This window comes from Nylanderia fulva, unplaced genomic scaffold, assembly GCF_048542155.1.
Source record: "Nylanderia fulva isolate GAGA-0341 unplaced genomic scaffold, ASM4854215v1 Scaffold12, whole genome shotgun sequence".
NCBI classification, from domain to species: domain Eukaryota; kingdom Metazoa; phylum Arthropoda; class Insecta; order Hymenoptera; family Formicidae; genus Nylanderia; species Nylanderia fulva.
In genome coordinates, this window is record NW_028189409.1 from 937,217 (window position 1) to 960,877 (window position 23,661).

At 31.0% G+C, this 23,661-nt stretch overlaps 1 protein-coding gene across 2 annotated transcripts in view; it reads left to right on the plus strand.

Moving 5' to 3' along the window:
- Positions 1–23,661, plus strand: part of mdy (diacylglycerol O-acyltransferase) — a 149,264-nt gene that overhangs the window by 34,364 nt on the left and 91,239 nt on the right. For both annotated transcript variants that reach the window (XM_029319160.2, XM_029319161.2), the window contains exon 4: positions 22,077–22,129. In XM_029319160.2, the coding sequence (XP_029174993.1) occupies positions 22,077–22,129 (53 nt within the window). The remainder of the gene's footprint in view (positions 1–22,076; positions 22,130–23,661) is intronic.

Consider the following 23,661-nt stretch of genomic DNA (forward strand, 5'->3'; position numbering starts at 1 on the left):
TTCTGAAAGAGGCAAGAATTACGTGTGTGCCCATATATAAAAACGGCAGAATAATGATAAACGCAATGAGAAATTCAAAGTTGAATTTCACCCTCTTTTGACAGCCCTCCGATGTAACGCTTTACTCGAGCAGCGGTATAGAAATTAATAAAAAAAAAAAAGGACAAGGAAAATGTGCTAAAAGAGTTCGGCGAAATAAAGTGAGGAGCTCGTGGGGGGTGGTGTCACTGGCGCTGATATGAGATGGAGAAAATGAAGGTTTGTTTCTGTCTAGCAAACTGGCTGTTGTGTTTTAGTTATCTCGTTACGGTCTGCGCGCATATCGCAAAATTGCAAAAAGGTAGAAACAATTGGGCGAAGTAATTTCCCATCTCGCCAGAATTCATTGATTCGGAATATTTTCTAAATGTCCTTTATTCAGGAGCAACATTCGCACGTTTGTTTTTCTTTTGCAACGCGGTTTAATTTGCTGCGCAGCAACTATATATAGTCGTTTCTTCATCCCCGCGATGCGAATAGAATTTATAAATGAATCTTTTTCGTAATTTATATATGTAGTCTGCTATCTTGTGTTATATTGAAGCCATTGTTTTATTCCAAACGTGACATATGCTATTTTGTTAAATATGTAGGGGAAAGTATGCTAAATTGTTCGTTAAATCGTGATTCTATGTGTTTCTTAAACAGAGTTAAAAGATAAACAATTAAACTTACTATTGAAACATTTTTTCATCTTCTTTAATTCTGTATATGGAAGTATTGAAAAATCAGCAAAATATTTTAAGATTATTTTTTATTTACAAATTTGACAAAGCAATAAAAGCTTGGAAAAAAAATACCACAAACTTTTTCTTATATCATACTGGTACGATTTACTAAATTTATTTTTTACCTAGACATTAGTTTCTTTTTCTTTATATTTCAATTGAAGAAAATATTAAATTTTATAATTATAATTGAGATAATTCTAATTTATACTTTTGTGTGATACAAAAAATGTTCTTATTAAAATTTTGAAGAGACATTATGATTATAAATATGACGTTCTTATAAATATGTTTTGTTGTAGACTAAAAATTTACAATATCAATTAATAAAAAATTATTACAATTATTTACAATTTTTTAATTTTATTGTTAGAGGTATGATTTAAAAATTCATAGGTACATTTTAGCAAACCGGTATTGTAACTCGTACCAAATATTCTTTTTTTAATTTTTAATTTACGATATGAAACAATGATGTTAATGTTAGCGTATATCGTTGACAAAGAACCATACAATTTTAATGAATAAAAAAGTAATTTCTTTGGAAGTTTTATTGCAATTTTTATATTTACCTTAGAGGGTACGATTTAGTATACTTTCCCCTACACTGTAAAAAAATGTGTAATAATATTACATAAAAACATTTATTATTTATGTAATTTTACATATTTCTTATGTAATATTACATATTGTTTTACAGTGTACATACAATATATGTACATATACAGTACGAAAATAATAGCAAGTTTAGTTTTAATCGAGATAAAATTGAACCTAAAATATATATTATTTTTGAAAGAAGCATTTGAAAATCGACTGTACGTGTCAATTCTCGGCATCAATATCGCGCAGCATATTCGGTGGTTGAAATTCGTTAAATTGTATGATGTAACGCTTTTAACGTAGATTTTTAAAGCGCGCGTCGAAATTCAGCGAGTCTCTCGTGAGGCATAAATTTCAAGGCACGCATCGTGCCTTTAAACAGTGAACATATTCCTCGTGCGTTGTCCCTTTAGTGCCGCGCGGTGTACTCGCTTGTTGTGTTTTCACCCGAGGTTGCAACACTATAACTTACATGCACGCAACGACCGCGGGTATGCGTAAGCTTTAAACGCGGATTGCACGCGCTATGGTTGCAGATCAGGGATTGCAAACTGAGAAATCGTAAAAAGAGCAGTTTAATAACGCAAAGTCGAATAAAAAATTATTTAATTATTAACGCCAACTCTTTTTGCTCCACTATATGCATAAAATAAAAAATATAACTGTTGTAATATTATTTTTATATGAAAATGTTAATAAATAAAATATGATTTTTATATTATATTTATATCAGTTTTTACGGTAGATGAATAAACCATGCACTTTTATTTGCTTTTATTTAAAATACAATTAAAATATTATATAATATGGATTTTATTTAGAGAGATTTTTACTTTCACGTTTTGATCATTAAAAGGGATCCTTTATATATAGGTATATGATTTTAAATAAATGCGAAAAATTTTAGGAGATGATTCTTTGTTCAAAATTAAGAGGGAGATCTTTCATATTTTCTTATTTTTCTGTAAGGAATTACACTCTTTCAAAAAAAGGTGAAAATTTGATTTTTATTTTTATTTATTTTTTTTAATTTTTATTTTATTTTTTCCAACTTTACTATAATTTTGTGTTTTGTTTGCTGTTTTCTATCCTAAAATTCAATTTCTCGTAATTCGAAATCTATATTATTTAGCACCTTACTGTACACGATAATGTAGTTTATTTTTTTTGCATACTATTGATTTTATAAAAAAATGAAAGAAATAAAAAAGTTTCTAAAAAATCAAACATTCTAACGTATATTTTTAGATGGCCACATTCCGGTCGATTAAACAGTTCTAATAAAAAATTGAACAGGAATTATTAATTTCATCTCTATTGTATATAAAACGATATGGGAGATTAAAAAATATTAATAAATATCCGTTTTGTTCGTAGGAAATGTTTACTAAATTTTATTTTTTTAATTTGTCTAAAGTTTGAAAAAAAATTGATCTTTTCTTTGGAAGAGTATAACTCCTTAGGGAGAGATATAAGAATATATATATATATATATATATATATATATATATTTACATGAAAGACTCCCTTTAATTTTTGACAAAGAATCATCTCGTAAAATCACTGAAAAAATCCATGACTTTTACATGGAAATTACTAGTTTAGAACTGGAAAAGTTACTTGCTTATCACTGTAATTTTTTTCCATTTGTTTTAAAGTGAAAATACATATTAATGTAAAAATACACGTAAAATATAGGTAAAATTACTATTTTTATGCAAAAATCATATGCAATTTTAAATTTACTATTTTTACTCAATTAGAACTTTATTTTACAAGTATTTATCTATTTTATTTATAACATTATTTTATAGCATTTATACATTACTAACATTTCCCATGTGTAATTACATGTTCAATGAAATATTTTTAATCTTGAAAATATTTAAGAATATATGAAATTACATATAATCTGTAATCTTCCATATAAGTATCAATATTTCACACTGTAAAAAAAATTTTGTAAAATTACATTAAAAATATGTAAAATTACATAAATAATAAATGTAAAATTACATGATAAATAATGAAAAGGTAATCATTTTTATTATTTATCGTGTAATTTTACACTTATTATTTATGTAATTTTACATATTTTTGTGTAATATATTACATATTTTTTTACAGTGCATGATTATGCTTGGTGGTGAAAAAACCCAACTTAATCATGTAATTTTACATAAATATTTTTTTCAGTGATTGTTCGTTACTTATTTAAAAATCACCCTATAGACATATAATTTCTACGCAGTTACTTTTTTAATGGTTTCAATTTCTGGTACAGATTGAACGCAGGAGGTTTACGTCGGACAAACCGCCACGGGGGGTTGCATCATTTACACATAAGGGAAGGTAATGCTCATGGGAAACTACGGCTAATAGCTTCCGTATTTTAGGATCTGCGCCGCACGCCGACGCTCCTTCCGACGGGATGCTAAACTCGTTTTCTTTTTACATTCAACCCTCGGCCTCAGCCTTCTTTCTGCCTGCTCCCACGACACCTTCCACGGAAGAGTGTTTTGTTCCTCTCGTAACTCGCGCGACTCCTCGTATAATCATTTTCATGGCGAGCGAGCCGAAATTGCTTTTTAAACGCGAGATTTTTCGCAGCAGCCGTTTCGCGATTAGAGTATCAATTATTAGATGAGCTAGACATTTTTTTTCGAGAGTTAACTTATTTTATAAATCACGAAGATAGGACGTATCTTTCCCCCTATATTCTCTCCTCCTTATCTCATTTTATTCATAGGAGTTACGGTCTTTTTTATTTTAATATTATTGAAATGAATTTATATAGTGCAGCGTAATTTAAAACTGAAATAATGACACATCAAACGCGTTGTTTCGGGGAATTTCGGTGGGTGGAAATACATATATAGAAAACGTCCAACTCAAAAAACAATCATCGAATCGAAATTTTATTGTGTGCATTTTGTGACAATGCCAGCAACACGAAAATACTGAGCTAATAATAAAGTCATACAGTTTGTTATCGACGCGAAGAGAGAGTCAATAGTTTATATTATATTTTTTACTAGATGTAATAAAATGTTTACTAGATGTAACAAATATATTGTATCTCTGATGCCGCATGTTTAATAAATGCTTCAATATATCTCGCGATAAACATTAGATATTTGTATTACATTTAATTATGCATATACATGTACACACATATGCAGAAAATTATAATTAATAGCAAACACAAGATTGTTTGCTATTAATACCTCGTTAGATTATTTATTGTTGTATTAAATAATTCATTGGCATTTTTAATCGATTCAATCATCGATAATTGACTCTCAATTAAAGTTTGTTCTATTTTCGCAAACAATTAATCAGCTGCGCATTTGCCAGAGATATAAATATTGATTTAGAAATACGTACAGTCCAGTAAAATTAGACTTGAAAAGGGCAAAACTTCATAAAAATTAGGATCAAGCTGATTTTTTGTCTTTATTTCGATATTCTAATGAAATCTTGAAAAGTCCCCTTAATTTTATCCAGGGCGTAAATTTTAGTTTTTTGCCATTATCTCTAAAACTACCAATTTTCCGAGAAAAATAGTTACCAAAATTGTAGTTTATAAAATTCTCCACAAAAAAAGGTCATTATACTTTTTTCGTACAATTAATCGTTTTTGAGTAAAACGGTAGAGTTGCAATGTCTGTAGTTCGTAAAAAATACGTACTCCTTTCCACACCACGCGTTCTTTTTTGCTCTATATCTTCGAAACAGTTAATTCCACGAAAATAGGTATAATGATCTTTTTTGTAGAAAATTTTATGAGCTACAATTTTGATAATAACTATTTTTCTCGAAAATTTATAGTTTTCAAAATAATAACAAAAACTAAAATTTACTCCTTTTTATACTTCCCATAAAAAACGCCCTGGATGAAATTAAGGGGACTTTTCAAGATTTCATTAGAACATCGAAATAAAGGTCTCCACACAAATTCAACTTGATTGTAATTTTGATGAAGTCAAAGTTTAATTCTACTGGACTAAATAACACCGCGACGGAAACGCGAGAGTGAAAAATTGAAAAGATACCGGCTCACATCTCTCGTTGTTTTGTTGAATTTCCGCTTTTCAAGGGTCTCCGTGGCGAGGAAATGGACCCTCTTCCAGACCGTATATAACATCCGTTTAGCTGTTTTCCGGAAGTTCAAAGACGACAAGTTTCAGGATAACTTACAGTTAACTGTAACTCAATGTTCGCGGTCCTCGAGGCTGCGTAACGAGTTCGGGGGTTAAATGCGAAAGGGTGTACCGACGAGCCACCACCGACCCTATCCCAACCAACCACTGACGATAGCTCACTTGACGAGAGGTTGCGCTCTCATAACGTGCAACCTTGTCGGTGCCCCGTCGTGGCGTATCTTATTCTCTCTGTTAGTCGTATGTTAAGACAGAATCCGGCGAGATTTGCATACCGTGTCTCTACTTGTGTCGGAAACAACCGCGTCGCGGTTAAACAATTAATAACTGTCCGTCGTAACGGTGTCGATTCTTCTACGTTATTTGCAGTGTCTGTTGTTATCTAAATAAAATTATGTAGATAATCATCTAGATGAAATTTTGATATAGATAATAAAAATATTTTTTATCTATATCTGTGTGCATCTTATTATTAGATGAAAAAAAGTATTATCTTTTTACTAAATTATTTAGAATAATTTTCAGATAATTTTGGTTTAGAATTATAGCACATAAAAATATTTAAGTAGTAGAATTTAAGCAGTAAGCGATAAAAACTTACAAATAAAAGTATGAATATATTTTTATGATTCTTTTATAATTTACATTTTTGTATAACTGTAAAATATTTTAAAAATATTTTGTGCTGAATGAAGTTCTATATACTATTTGAGTATTTTTATGTGCTATAATTTTAAACCAAAATTATCTGAAAATTATTCTAGATAATTTAATAGCACAAAATATTTTTAAAATTTTTCAAAAATATGTTTTAGAAGATGAAATAAATAAAATGTTATGTCCGCTTTTTCACGTTTGAAAAATATTTTCAGAAATATTATTAAAGATATTATGAAAGATATATATAATAACAAAATATGAAATATTCTGAAAAATATATAAATATTATGAAAGATCAGAAGTCATGCATGTATTGTTCATTCTCTATAAGATACATTTTTTTTATTTCGATATCTTTACTTTTTAGCCTTATTAAGAAGGATTAAATAAAGAATTTCGCTGAGATAGCAAATATTCCGCCTGATGATGAAATCTTATATACTTATAATTTGTAGTTTCATATACTGTATAATTTATCATGACAAATTCCGCTAAATATATTTATATATAGGGTGTCTCATTATGAGTGTCCCTATATAAGAAGTACTTCACAGCTTTAATTTTTTATAACTTAAAAAGTAAGATATCGAAAAAGATATAAAAAATGCGTTTTTTAGAGATAAACAATACATTCATATCATCTAATCAGAATTTCCAGATTTTATCTTAATTTTCACAAAAAATATAGCAAGGAGATCCAATTATTTTGAAAATTTGATATGCTGGTAAAGTTTTCGGCACCATTTTCAGCACCCAAAAATTTCTAAGAAACCTTTGATTTAAAACAATTTTTGACTACAATCTAATATGTCGATTTCCGTTTAATATAACACCTGGAAAATTAATATTTCGATACGATTATAATATTTTTTATTCTTTTCTCTAATTTCTTTTTTAATTTTCTCTCGCATAATATTTATATATAGGGTGCCTCATTATGAGTGTCCCCATATAAGAAGTACTTCACAGATTTAATTTTTTATAACTTAAAAAGTAAGACTAGAAAGTAAGGTATCGAAAAAGATATAAAAAATGCGTTTTTTAGAGATACACAATACATTCATATCATCTAATCAGAATTTCCAGATTTTATCTTAATTTTCACAAAAAATATAGCAAGGAGATCCAATTATTTTGAAAATCTAATATGCCGGTAAAGTTTGCGGCACCATTTTCAGCACCCAAAAATTTCTAAGAAACACTTTGATTTAAAACAATTTTTGACTACAATCTAATATGTCGATTACCGTTTAATATAACACCTGAAAAATTAATATTTCGATACGATTATAATATTTTTGATTCTCTTCTCTAATTTCTTTTTTAATTCTCTCTCGCATAACGATTGGCGCATATGCAGTTTGATGCAAGCGCGATCTTGCGCGGATTCGCATTTAGTTTAATTCCCAAAGCAATTATTACGTTTTTTTGATCCCTTATCCTTACTCGCTATCAAAATTGCGGCAGTATCGCGAATGAGTTTTACGAGAGATGAAACTTTAAAAGGACCGACGCGGCGCGGACCAGCAGCGAAATGAGGAAACTCGCGCGATAGGGATCGCTTTCGCGTTAATTTCAAAAGGCGAATGTCCGGGTCGGGTTTTCACGCAGCGCCGGTTCCTGGCGATGTTATACGTCCCGCCATTCGCGCGCTGCTCATTAAAGCGCAGAATGGAAAAGCGGGACAAGCGGGTCCTCGTCGTATGAATTAATCTCGCGCACGAGCAACACGGCTCTCGAGTAATCGAATTAAATGCGAGATTGATCTAAATCTCCCGCGAGATTCCTCCGCGCGCGCATTTGCTATATCTCTACACATCTCTCTCATTCATTATAATTTTAATGCACACGGCCAAGGTAAAGATTATTACGAGTACAAGCGCGTATCGATCGCTAACCGCATCGTGTTGCTTTATTATCATTTTCTCTCGCCGTGTAATTTTTTTTCTCAATAGAAAAATCAGTTAATATAAGGAAGAAGCTTCGTCCGATATCGCAATATTATATCATGTTTTATCATAATGAGCATGAAATACATTTTTTTAGATTACTTATTTGTGGTAATTAAAGTAAACGTACGTTCACCAGTTTATTTATTTACCGCGAGAAATCGAGCAGGAGCATAAGTCTTATAATCGATGTAAATAATTAATAATTTTTAGATGACGTTGGAAAATTGATCAGCGCGACAGGAAGAAGATAGGATATGAAAAATTCAACTCGCCGGAAATCGCAGAAAAATTGCGGAAAGCGAAGAGTAAATAAAATTTCGTAATTTCTATGCAATTCTGAGTGAGATTTTCTTCCGCAAAAAAAATTTTGTGAAATAACAAATTACAAACTGAAATAAAAATAAATAATAGAATATTATATTTTGACGATATTGACATTTAATTTGACTATATGTAGAACTGAATTTTTAAAAATATATAATCGACTCCGTATTTTTTCTAAATTTTTAATTTTAATACCACACTAATTGAAAATTAAGAAATTTAGCAAAAGTATAGAGTTGATTAATTTTACTTCCGAAATGCTCGATTATAAATTGACGAACATCGAAATTATAAAAGATTAGGAACGTTATGAGTTCTTTTTCTACGACGATAAGATTGAGAGATAAAGGGGCGACGTCATTCTGCCGCAATCGTTTCAGAATTGCGTTTATAAATCTTCTCCGTGTATTGCCCGAGATACGAAAATAGGGTAGCGTCGGTTAAAACTCGCGGAAAGCTCCGTTCGAGCGGCGCAAACCCACTCCTTAAGGATTAAGGAGATATAAAGAAAGATAGAGTTGTGTGAAAAAGGACTTGTTGGTAAGGGTTGAAAAGAGCGGAGGCCAGAGAGTGAAAAGAAAGAGCGAAAGGAGGGCGGCGCCGCGTATACATATATATATATACAGGGTGTTTAAAAATTAGCGGAACCCCTAAATATTTCGAAAACTAAGCATTTAAAAAAAAAATGTTTTCAATGAATCTTATAGGGCTCAAAATAAGGCATTTGCTGAAAAATTAAGTTGGCCTTGTAATGACCAATTAACTTTGACTTAGGGGTCAAACTTAGAGGTCATTTCAAGGTCAACTTAATTTTTTTTAATAGAACCCCGTACATTTTATTACATATTCTTGTAGCTTATCTTGAGAGATTTCCAAAACACTATAAAAAATATTTTTTCATTAAGTACTTTTTGAGTTATAAAGGTTTGAAGTTAACAATTTTTTGAAACAAAATGTAAAATATCTATTAAAATATTCAGTTTTCGTAATTGTACCTTAATACTTTTGTGCGCGGAATAATAAGAGCAATCAATTGGTTGAAAGAAAACACATAGTTGCTTTGAAAAAGATGCATGTAATTTGCAACATATTTATTTTAAAAAATTTAGTTGCTCTAAGTTTTACTTCTAAATCAAAGTTAAGATCTCGAATGAATCTTATAGGGCTCAAAATAAAGCATTGGTGAACTTTACATTGGTGGAACTCCCTACTTTTTTTTGCATATTCTTGTAGGGGGTTTTAATTAAAAAAAAAAATAAAGTGACCTTGAAATGATCTCTAAGTTTGACTCCTAGGTCAAAGTTAAGGTCACCAATGCCTTATTTTGAGTCCTATAATATTCATTCGAGACATTTTTTCTAAAATGCTTAGTTTTCGAAATATTTAGGGGTTCCGCTAATTTTTGAACACCCTGTATATATTTATATATCTATATATACAAAGCCTACTCAAGAGTTGGAAGACGGGGTATGAAAAGAGGCGATTTTCCGCCCGCGGTTTACGTTGCTTCTTTATTGCCAGAAGCGGCGGCGCCGCCACCCAACATCGTCGTCCAACCATCCTTTCCGTAGAGTCCGTCGAGAGAGTCTGAACCGCCCGCGTCGAGTGCTAATTACGAATAATTATGAGTGCTAATTAAGGCCTTCCTTTGGACGCGTCGGCGCGTCAACGTGCGATACGTCCGCGCTTTTATGTCCAGTGTAAAACCTTTGTTAACACCCGAGATATCGTCAAAATGGTTGATTTCAAGTTCGCTAAAAGCACTTGAAACAAGTTTAATTTTTCGCACGCGATGTACGTACAAAACGGTTGCTTTGTTGAAATACATACGATTTGTAAACGGAGTGAGTCTAAATAAGTGCAAAAAATTGTAGATGATTCTTTGTCGAAAATTAAGGCGGACTTTTTATACACTTCTATATCCCTCCCTGAGAAATTCTGAGGAAGTGCTAATTAGGTTTTTATCTTTTTTCTCAAATTTTTTTTTCATTCCATTTTTTCTAACATTTACTAAGTATAATTTTGTTTTGCTTGCTCTTTTATTCTAAGATGTATTTTATTTTTTTTCAAACTATTGATTTTGCGGCAAAAATATAGAATAAATAAAAGTCAAAGGAATCAAGCTTTCTAAACGCATATTTTTAGAGAACTCGTTAAAAAGTTGAAATAAAAAAATTAAACAGCTGGTTGTTAGTTTTATTTTTATACTAGATAACACACTTAAATAAACTGACAAGTGCTCCGAATTTATTATTAAGAAACCATTATAAACTTTAAATATCTTAACCATTATTGTAATGTATTATTAGTAAAAGTAAAAAATATTTAAAATGTTGAAATTAGAAATCCAAGACTGCAATAATAAAGTTTATAATTTAGCTCTGTATATAATTTATAGATTATCTTTCCATTTATCTCTTTTTTTATATTAATGTATTATATATTTTATAATATGTTATATTGTATTATACAGGATAATGACAGGTTTGAAATACTTCTCTAATTTATTAAGAGAGAGATTGCTAACATCTAGAAAAAAATAAGCCAAACTATCATAATTCGGAATGTCTTCAAAAATATTAATAAGCATCCTTTTTATTAAAGTAAAAAATTCATCAAATTTCATTTGTTTAACTTGTCCAAAATTTAAAAAAATATGAATCTAATTTTTACTTTGAAGAAGTGCAGCTCGTCAGGGAGAGATATAAGATTTATATGAAAGACTTCCCTTAATTCTTGAATCATACCCAATAAATCATTTCTTAAAATTTGTCTCACTTATTTAGAATCACCCTATATATATTCGATGTCAGGTTAGCTTACAATTAGTGCTTAAACATTTAGACGGTTTCAGCGATGGATTAAAAATGAAAACTAAACGTTGAAAGATGTAGCAAAAGCAGTATCGATTATTGAAAGCAAAGTACATCTCTCATACAATCTCCGCGTTAATTTCCTTTAATTACTGTGTCAGCAAGGAAAGGAGCTCGGCGATAAGACGCGCCGCCTGGCGTCCAGCCAGTTTATCAAACTTTCATGAAACGCGTCGAAAGAATGTCGCCGACTCGATATCAGAATCTAATTAAGATCCGCCTCCTGCGAGAATTTGATCTCTCCTTCGCCATCTCTTGCCGTGTAACCAGCCGTTTTCTGATTTGACGCGATTCGCAGCCGTCCGAGAGATAGGAGAGACTCGTGGAAAAAAGTAAAAGTCTTAATTAGCGGTTGAAATCGGAGAGATGCTTGAGAAGATGGAGGTCGATTGCCCTCAAGCCTGCGGAAGATGTCGCTGTCTGATACTCGTATATTTGACCATTGGCCATTTCTCTCTTCCCGTTTACTTCTTCTCTCCTCTTCCCTTTTTCTCTCTTTCACCTCCCGATAAAACCTCAGAAAAATTTCATCCCGTCAACACGATGGCCTCGTCGTTACGTGGCATATTACTGCAATTCGTTAAGGTGTCTCCTTGCTTCTATCTTTTTTTTGTTTGCTTCTGGATTCAACTTTCTAAGGATACGAGTGATGCATCTATGAGATAATTTTATTTTTAGATATAAGGTAAACTCGGGTAAGATAATATGGTCATAGTTTTTTGTATATAAAATAAAAAAACGTACTTTTATTTTTGTTATTTTTTAATAATTGGCACATTATTTCTTCGGAAATTTATGTATGTAATACTATCGAAATTAAACAATAAATATGTATTTAATAGAAATTTTATATTAGCGAAATATTAAAACGTGAGCATTGGCCATCTTTCTTAACTTTTAGGGAAAAGAAACTTTATGGTCATAGTATTATAGGACTTTTACATATTTAGTTTTTTTATTTTTATACATTAAACGTATAAACATTAATATATTTTTTAATGTAAAATAAAAATTTTTATAAAAAAATTGAAATTTAAATATGATCTTTCAGATTGATTTTTTTAACTAAAATATTTGAAACGATTTTTAAAACCTAACAGAAGCAAAATTTTATATACCCATAAATAAACAAAATATATAATATTTTAATAATGATAAGTGGGCCATCTTACCTAAATTGTGAAGAAAAGATGACCATACTATTTATAAAAAGATAGTGAAATGGAAATAAAAATTATGAGTTATATTATAATTTCTTCGTTATGTGTCTAATGTTGATTCTGATAGCTCAATTGTTATTTATTCGACGTTATAATATTTTTTTAGTGGACATATGTAGAACTTTAGACGTGATCAAAAGTAAAAACATGGTATAATATTTACAATATTTTTATTCCGAATATTATACGCACATAAATTATTGTAAATATCGATTGAGAATAATAAAAAAATAAAAACGCACTATTTTGTGATTATTCTAAAAATTGCAATTTGTGACCGTTTCTTCCTTTCTCTCTTTCTCTTTGGTATGGCTATCATATCCGAGTTTACTTTATACATAATATCTTTAATGATAATATTTACTTGTTAAGTCATCCTCCCAAGAGAGAGGGTTTGTATAAATATATATATAAGTTCATATTTACTCTAAAAATACCTGAATGTTGATCTAAAAGTTGAAAGAAAAATGCGAGAAATGAAGCAAGAAACAAGCTTCCTGTTTTCAATCAACATATAAGTCGATCGTAATAAAACTGTAGATGGCTAGGAGAAAATGTAATAAATATAAAAATTAATTTTCTCGATATCTTTGCGCGATATAAAATAATGCATCCCGTCGTGCTCGAATTTCCTCGAATTTTTTTCCTCTTCATATCGAATCGCATAACATACTGCATGGCAAATACTAAGAATAAACAAGCGCGCCGTGCCAAACGGGCCGAAATATTTCATCGATTTTTCGTATATGACGTTGACGTTTCGCCGGCCGCTCGTGCGATAAAATGCATTCGATGCAACGCGAGTTGGCATCGCCGTATCATTTTAACGGCGAGCGTCCATCGCTCATAAATCCGGTCTGTATCCGTCATGAAAACCGTCGGCGTCGCGTCGTTCGTTCGTTGGAAACATTGTTTTCGCGCGACACCAAATGGAGTTCAAAAGGAGATCAAAGAAAACGTGCATATACGCCCGTTTGCGTATATATAATACATATACGTGAAATTACGCGGCGCAATCACCGCAGCTAGGTTCGCCATACGCGTGATTCGCCCTCTTTGCCCATTAACCCCTTCCCACCCTCCTTCGCGAGAGGGACCCTCGTCAAAACCCATTTTTTCCTCGCTTAATTCCTCTCGGACGAGCTCTGAAGGCTTTTGCGATCGCGCCCCGCGGTCGGCGTGAAAAACCGAGCAAATTTTCCACGACGAAAAGGCTTCCATTAATATCTATTAGCGAGCCGTGCTCGACATTGGCCGGATTTATATATCCCACTCTTCGCTCCGTTCTCTCTTTCTCCAAATTTCTTCTCGGATCTTCTATCTGTTGGACTGCTGGGAATTATTTGCAACTTTCGGCCAGATTTCTTGACGTACGTCTACTGCTCGAGCCTTAGAACGCGTTGCCGGACACTCGTAACCATAATTGAATTTTATTTTGTGCTAATAATAAAAATTATTATTTTTATATATTATACATTAAGATAAAAATAATAATAAAAATTATTATTTTATTCTAAACGCCCTTGAGTTTCAGTCCTGTTTTATCGACAAAATGTGTGTTAGATTCAACTATAAACCTATTTATTGGCTATACGGATTGTTTTTTACTTGAAATTAGAGCGCTTCCACATTTGTTAATATTAATACTTTAATTTGTACAGGAAAAAGATTTATTAATCTGTATAGTCTCATATATCTAGGTGCAGAATTATGAACTCTTGTCATAATTCTGCACCTACAGATAATTATGAATTCTTGCCATGTTTGGCGACGCGTTGCTAAGGCGGGAGCAGTATGTCAAAAAAACTGGCCGAAAGTTGCAAATAAATTCCACATCACAGTTGGACTATCGCGCAAGAAGAAGAAGAAGAAGAAAAAAAAAGAAAAACGCGAGCAACGTCGGAGATATTCTGAAATATGAGACGTCATTTGTTTTCATTAATTAACGCCAACGCTGGAGTGTCAGACGCCAAAACCGATACGTTTCCCGGATTATCAATATTCCGAGCAACGACGGACACCTCGATCCCTCTCGCGTTCATCACTAACAGTGTTTTCACTTTCGCGCTCGCGTATTCTGCCGCACCTATCTCACCGCGAGAAGGGCGAGAGGAATTTCGTTGCCTCGCGGCAACGTTTCCCAGATTCTACCTCCGGACTTTCGGGCATAGATTGATTGGCAGGGTTTACAAGTTATGCGCTCGCGCGGGAGAGACGGATAATTTTAATAAAAATTTCACCGCCAGCAAACGGTCTTTAAATCGCGCAGCTTCGGGTTAGAAAAAAAGAATCTCTTAAATCTCCGACGATATTTAAGACGAGACATGTTAGAACTTTTTCGTATTAATCATGTTTAGTTCTTTTACTGTGGGTCTTTCCTGAATATTAGTTTGTAGATATTAATATATAACTATGGTTTTAATTATTTACATTAGTTTACCAGTCAAAAATTATTTTAAACCAGAGAAAATTCTTATATATTTTTTTAGATTTCCAAAACAATTGATATTTAACGTGTAAAAATTTTTTTTGTGAAAAGATTCGTTATCTGGAAATTCTAATCAAATGTCATGAATGTATTGTTCATCATCTATAAAATGCATTTGTTTATTTCGTTATCTTACTTGTCAGTAAAATTCTGCATTTAAATCCTTCTTAATACAATTAAAAAGATATCGAAATAAAAAAATACATTTTATAGGGAATAAGCAATACATTCATGACTATTGATCAGAATTTCAAAATAACGTTTTTCACCTTTTTCACAAAAAAATTTTAAATTGTGCAAAAAGTCATTATTTTGCACATTAAACAATTATTTCGGAAATCTGACGCGCTGGTAAAAATTGGCTTGTGGTATCGTTTTCAGCATCTATAAGAAACATCTTGCTTGATTCCAAATAATGAAACAAATTTTTTTTGTAAACTAGTGTTATTAATGAACGAATTTGCAATTAAATCGACTCGTGCACCTCTCGCAATGGCTCAAATTTTCAACTAATGTTCTTCTTTTTTTTCCTTTTCCGTATTTCGAATGTATTTTTGTTACGTAAATGGACCGTTATCGATGTATTTTCAATGAGGCGTCTTATTCATCAGTTAGGCAAAAGGGATTGTTTCCGGCGCTTTTATTTCAATCCTCTTATCAAAGCGACCGTGCTTCCAATTTCTCGAACGCTCTCATGCACTTTGTGTTTAATTCACCGAATAAACGCCTCCGCAGTTTTTTTCTTCTCCATAGGTCCGCTCGTAATTCATCCGATGAAACGTGAGCTTACGAATCGCCGAAGGCCAAAAACAGTAATTTTTGAAGCGTATTTGAATTCAAAGAATTCGTAATTAGTCGACGTGAACATGAAGTAACAATCGTCGCTTAATCTTTGCTCATTCGACATGGACCAGTTTTTCAGAATTTCTTTGTATCCAGCAATGAGAAACAAATAAAAAGTAAAATATAATAAATAAAATATAGGTATAGAAAGGTTCAAACAATTTTATTTGCGATGAAATAATTTTATGCGTTATGCATATAGAGTGATTCTAAATAAATGCAAAAAGTTTTAGGAATTGATTCTTTGTCAAAAATTAAGGGACGTCTTTCATATAAACATATATCTCTCCCTAAGAAGTTACACTTCTCCAAAGAGGAGGTGAAAATTAGGTTTTTATTTTTATAGGACAAGTTAAAAAAATTAAATTTGGTGGACATTTTCTGCTAATAAAAAGGATACTTATTGATATTTTTTGTAATCCTCTCATGTCATAGGAATAAAAAGCAACTCTTGTATTTAATTTTTTATTAGAACTTTTTAACGAATCGGATCATCTAAAAAATATGCGTTAGAAAGTTTGATTTCTTTAAAAATTTTTTAATTTGTTCTATTTTTTTTTGTAAAATCAATAGTTTGCAAAGAATAAAGTGAAATATATTTTGCACAGCACGGTATTAAATGACAGAAGTTTTGAATTACGAGATTTTTAATTTTGGAATAAAAGAAGCAATCAAAACAAAATGATATTAAATAGAAAAATAAAACAAAAAGAAAATTTGAGAAAAAAATAAAAATCTAATTTTTATCTGCTTTAGAAAAGTGTAATTTCTCAGGGAAAATATAGGAATATATTTATACAATATAAACGATTTCTCTTAATTTTCGATAAAAAATCATCCCCTAAAATTTTGTGCATTTATTTAAAATCATTCTCTATATTGTACATGTATATTTGAAAATCATGAATTTTTATCATTTAATTTGATAATAACATTTTTATTATTATTATGGGATAATATTTTTTACGATAGATTATTTTTCATAATGCATTTATTATCATGAAATAATACTGTAACAGAATATATATTGACACTAATGTAAATTTTAATACACGTTGCAACAACAAGCCAACGGGTTTGATAATCCTCTTGGGCAACATTTGTTCTCGTAAATCAAGTTAACATACAAATTCGTCGGGAAAATGTGAAAACATTCATTGAGCTGTAAAGTGATAATAGCGGCATTATCGAAGTTCACAAAGTAGTAAAGTCTCAAACAAGCTTTCTACCAATCGCTCAATCGGTCGAAAGAAAATACAAAAGCCTCGGTTTTTCGTAACGCGAAATGTACTTAATTGTTTGCAATGATTTGTTGCACTTTTTTATTTTAACGGTAAGCATTAATCCGTATTAAAAGATTTTGTCGACTGAAAATTCGATTAACGATGCGAGAGTGACTTAAGACTTTCCGAAGTAGTAACGAGACGAGAGGAGGAGAAGTTTAGGCTCTACATGGAAATTACTGCAGAACAACTAATTGTGACTAACGTGTTCTTGATTGCCTGCTTTACATTTTACACGCGTCAGCGTGCGACTTCTTTTTTTTTGTTTGCTAAAATTAATTTGGGATTAGCATAAAACGACGGGAACTCGAATAGCGCAAACGTTCGCGCACTTAATAATAGTTTGCAAGAGGCAAAAATACTCGCGCGTACGTACAATCATTACAGTAATATATGATACTTGCGTGTAACGTGAAAATTACTAATTATGCATGACTCGTTATATCCGACCCATATCTTGTAACAACGTTCTCCAGCATCAAGATTTCACGAAATGACCATAAAGGCAGCACGATTATTTTTGTATAACGTAGACATTTCAATTCAGAAATGACAGACAGCTAACTAGTTAAAATATTCAAATTCAAATAATTTTTTAAAATTCCTTTTCGGACGAATACGTTGGAACTTTATTAAAGCAAAAATCTGTTTTTGTAATATATGTATATACATATATATCTTTTCATGGTCGGACGAAAATTTTCCCGTTTTAATGAAATCTGACAGCTGCAGATTGTGCGTATTATTATATATTAAAATGTTTCCCGTTGGCGCGGCGCGCCGAGAGGATTAAATTTCTTGAAAACAATGCATAGCCAATGTTTTTCATTAAGAACACTAATAATAATAATAATTTGCGCTGCTAAAATTCCCTCGATTCGCCGCAGGCGCATGCATTTCCTCCGGATCTTCACGTTGGGTTCGCGTTTCGACGTGATGCTCTCGCAATTCCGAATCCTGCGAGTTCGCCTATCATCCGGTTGCATCTCTTAAACTTATTTAAGTTTCGCCTATATTTTATCCCAGAGCGGATGATACCTCGAGGAATACGATGAGCCACTCGCGGTGAAATCTTACCGCTATCGCGTGTCTCATCCACGCTGAAAACTCACGTAATCTTCGAAAGTGTCCGAGCGCTCGCGATTCCGGAGACGATGCGGGAAACAGATAAGAGAAGCGACGTGAAATAACAGAAGAGAAAATCTTTTGTATTTCTTCAAAAACGCCGTTTTTAGGATCGATCCTCGATAATCTCCTTCGCAGTGTTTAGCTAAAGAAAATTACAATATATAGATGATCATCCAGATGAAACTTTGGCGTCGTCTTATCTAGATAATAAAATTCTTATCTATATATATATATATATAGATAATAAATAAAATATCTTATAAAATATCTTATCTAGATAATTCTTATCTAGATAATAAAACATCTTATCTAGATAATTCTTATCTAGATAATAAAATATAGATAATAAAAATATGTATTATCTATATCTGCATCTTAGATAAAAAAAAGTATTATTTTACAAAATTATCTAGAATAATTTTCAGTAATGTTGGTTTAGAATCATAACACATAAAAAATACTTTAGCAGTAGAACTAAAGCAGTAAGCGATAAAAATATTACGAATACATATTTTTTATATCCTTTTTGTAATTTATATTTTTTTTTTATAACTGTGTTTACATAAGCAGTCTTATAAATTATTATCTAGAACATTATCTAGATGAATTGCCATATAATTTTATCGTTTATCTAGATATATTAAAAACAAAATTATCTTCATTTTATCTAACAATAAGATGAATTTAAATAAATAAAATTTATATAGATAATAAAAATAAGTATTATCTATATCTGCATCTTAGATGAAAAAAGTTGTATTTTACTAAATTATCTAGAATAATTTTCAAATAATTTTAGTTTAGAATTATAGCACATAAAAATACTTTAAATAGTATGTCTAGTCACTTCCTTCCATATTTTTTATATTTTTTTCACAACTTTGACATTTCATATTTTAAAAACAAAGTAAATTAGGAATTTTTCTTCATAAAATAAGCCAAGAAATATCGCTTTCAATTTTTTGTATTTATTTAGAAAGCACCCTATACGGATCTATATTAATATGATACATCCCTTCTATATAATTCTTTTTTATATGTAGACTAAGAGAAAAAGGTACATTTCATTATCAGTATTTCCCGAGAATATTTGATTAACAAAAACTTTCTCTCGCATGATAATCAATATTTCAAACAAAAATAGTATCTCGAATTAAATATTTTAAGATTAAAAATACACAACAGTAGAGATTTATTATTATTTATTATTTTATTATTATTATTATTTTTCGAAAGATAATTTTGTTGTAAAATTCTACAATGAGACGTTAATTTAAAAAAAGTTAAATAAAATTTTGACGAAATTTTGACCTTTCGACAAATTAATCTCCACAGAAATATATGTCAAAACATTCATTCTTGTCATTCCGACGATAAATCGTCGAAGAATTTGCAACGACGGATTCATAACTTACGTTGTACGAAATTTCCGGAATGCGACAGTCTCTTCGCGCAGTAATGCACGCAATTCCATAGTCGCAGACGGGACTGCGCGACAAAAATTTAGAATTGAATAAACGATTACGAAACACGCGCATTCCGTTCTTATTCCGCGGGATAGAGTCGGGATCGAGGACGATATTGTTTTCCTCCGAGCGCGCATCGCGTCGCGTCCGGCTCGATGTACGCCCAATCGTACTTCCGCTTTATCGAGTGCTATTTTGGATGATTTATCGACGAGGCGCTTTCGTCGCTGCTAGTTCGATATCGGCTTGCTATCTCTCTCTCTCTCTTTTTTTGTGTGTCCTCCCTTCGAGAGCGACGCTCTCGATCACCGGCAGCATTTATCCTTCCTGCGCAGCTTTCGCCACACGCTCGCCTGTCCTCTCTTTCTTCTCTTTTTCTCCGTATATACAGGGTGTTTCTAAATAAGCGAAAAATTTTGGAAAATTATTCTTTGTCGAAAATTAAGCAGAGTTTTTCGTACGAATATATACTATATTCCTTCAAAGGCAGAGCTGGAAATTAGGTTTTTAAATTATTTATATTTCTCACATGCATTTTGGACAAGTAAAAAAATGAAATTTAATGGATATTTTCAACTAGTAAAAAAAAATTAATCTGATATACAGAGTGTTTCTAAATAAGTGTGAAAAATTTTGGGAAACGATTTGTCGAAAATTAAGGGGATTACTCTTATATTTCTTCAAGAGCTGAAAATTATAGATTATAAATAAATAGATTATTTAATTATTAATTTTTCTCACATTTTTTGGACAAGTTAAAACAATGAAATTTGATATTTTTCATTAGTAAAAAATATTTATTAATATTTTTTAATCTTCTCGTATCGATATAAGGGGATGAACCTAACAACCCCTATACAATTTTATATTGGAACTTTTTAACGGAACCGGAATATGATCATCTAAAAATATGCATCAATAAGTTTGATTCTTTTAGAAATTTTTTTATTTCTTTGATTTTTTTGTACAATCAATAGTTTTTCAGGAAAAAAATAAAAACGTAATTTTTATCTCCTCCTTTGGAGAAGTGTGTAACTACTTAAAAAAGATATAGAAGTATAAGTACGTATAATCAAAAATATCATCTTAGATTTCTCTCTCAGAAAGTGATTTAAGTTTTAGCTTGGTTTTTTAATTCTAAAATTAAATTTCTTGAAACTCAAAATTTATGCCATTTAACACTATATGCATTATAATGCATTTTTTCTTGAAACCTATTAATTTTACGAAAAAATAAAAGAAATAAAAAAGTTTCTAAAGAAATCAAGCTTTCTAACGCATATTTTTAAACGATCAAATTCCGACTCGATAAAAAGTTTTAATAAAAAATTGAATAGGGGTTGTTAGTTTCATCTTCTTATAACGATTCGGAAAGATTATAATAATATTAATAAATATAAATGTTAATAAGTTCTTTTACTAATGGAAAATATCTACACTGTAAAAAAATTTGTTGACTAAACCTTTCAACTAAATATTATTTTGTTAATTGAACATCTAAAAATAATTAAATTAAATCTAACAAAACGTATATTTGACTTAAATATTAATATATGTTTAATTAACAAAATAGTGATTTAGTTGAGAGGTTTAATCAAGTTAACACATTTTTTTACGGTGTACCAAATTCCATTTTTTAACTTGTGCAAAATTTGAGGAATAAAATAAAAAGCTAATTTTCACCTCCTCCTTTGGAGAAGTGTAAGTCCTCAGGGAATATAAGAGTACATGTTTATATGAAAAATCCCTTTAATTTTCGACATAGAAGCTCCGAAATAGAATTATATAGTGGTTGTTAGGTTCATCCCCTTATATCGATACGAGAAGATTAAAAAAGTATTAATTATATATTTTTTTACTAGTGGAAAATATCCATTAAATGTCATTTTTTTAACTTATTCAAAATGTAAGAAGTATAAATAATTGAAAAACCTAATTTTCAGCTCTGTCTTTGAAGGAATATAAAAAGGAGGATATATTCATACGAAAAACTCCCTTTAATTTTCGACAAAAAATTATTTCCCAAAATTTGTCACACTTATTTAGAAACACCCTGTATAACCTATCTCGCTCGCTCGCTCGCTTCTATACCGTCACTCCGAGTGACAAGCCCTTGTCACTTCCTCTCTTCGGCTCGGCTGCCGATCGGTCGACTGCACATTTCGATGTTCGGCCGGTTTTAAAAAGAGAGAGAGGAAGAAAGCGAGAAAGGGCGGTAGAATGACAAATTCGCGAAGAGGAAGAGAAGCGACGTGGAGCCGTATGATCGATAAACTAACCCTTTTTTCGTTTTGTTTGTTTTGCAGATTCCATCCTACCCGTGGTTCTTTGTCTACTGATCGAGAAAGGACTGTCCGTAGTGAGTGAATTTTTCTTCCAAATATTTTGGTATACATATGTATAAGGGGGCGTGCGAGCGGAAAGTGAGCAAATCCAATATCCGGGTAATCGACTGAACGATAGTCGCACGATACCGCAACTCGTTCGACAAGGGAGGCGTTACATTGTAATTTATTGCCCTTAATAGCGTCGACGCTCTGCTCGCATTGTATCGATTGGAAATAAAAGAATTGACGAGGCTGCATTCGCGGCAACAGCTTTGTAAAATTTCGCGTACGATTAATTTATTTGTTCCACTCGATGCAGTGTGTGTGTGTGTGTGTGTAATCATTCGCATATTTTTATTAATGTATAGCTTGGATGCATATTTTAATGAGTATTGCCGATAAAACAAGATATTATACAGAAAAAATATCGTATCCCTCTACGAAAAAAAAAATCTTATTTGTTTCTGTAACGTTTATAATTCGATTACAAAATACGATTGTACAGGGTGTTTTTTAAATGAGAAAAAATTTAGGAAAAAAATGATTTCTTAGATGAAAATTAAGACGGGGTTTTTTATATAAACATATATTTCTCTTTATACCTTTATCTCTTTCAAAGTAGGAGGTAAAAATTAGGTTTTTAATTTTTTCTCAAATTTTGGACAAGTTAGAAAAATGAAATTTAGTGAATGTTTTCTAATAAAAAGTTTTTTATTAATATTTTTTAAATTTCTCCCGTATTATTATAAGGGGATAAAACTAACAATTCTTATTCAATTTCTTATTAAAACTTTTTAATTGTGATGACGATCGAAATGTGATTATCTAAGAATATGTGTGAGAAAGCTTGATTTTTTGCTTGTAAAATTAAGTTTTTTTTTTAAGAAAAAATAAGAAACCTAATTTTTACCTCCCTTTTTAAAAAAGTATAATTCCTAAGCGAGGGATATTAGAGTAAATAAAAAACCTCCCTTAATTTTCGAGAAACATTTATCTCCTAAAATTGTTTGCACTTATTTAGAAACACCCGGTATATGATTATTGATAATTGAAGAAATATTTTATATAATATAAAACTCTCTTTCTTTTTCTTTAATATTTTTTAAATTCCGCAGGCGATTAATTTTCTTTTCTTAAATTATCTTATATATTTAAAATTAATAAAGTAAAAAAAAGCGCTATTGTACTTTGTCTAAATCCACCGCACTTTATCGTGAAAATAAACGCATTCGAGTTTTATTATATGACGAAACCTTAGAAAGAAAATTCTCGTCTTGAAGGAAAGTTACTCGTGTGCTTTTTCGCTCTTCTTTATTCTTCTTCATCTTCTTTTCGCACTCGCAGAACAGACATCGAGGAACAATCAAAGATAAAAAGAGAATGACAAAGAGAAATAAACATGAGGAACCGAGCGACACATTGCACCACTTTTCACCTTCGACAGACTCCGTTTCTTTTCCTTTGTTCTTTTTTTTATAAAGAGCCTGAGGAACTAAATAATAAAATGATATGATGAGGAAACTCGTGGCGGAGTAACTTTCTGCAACTATAGAGAAAAGTATCA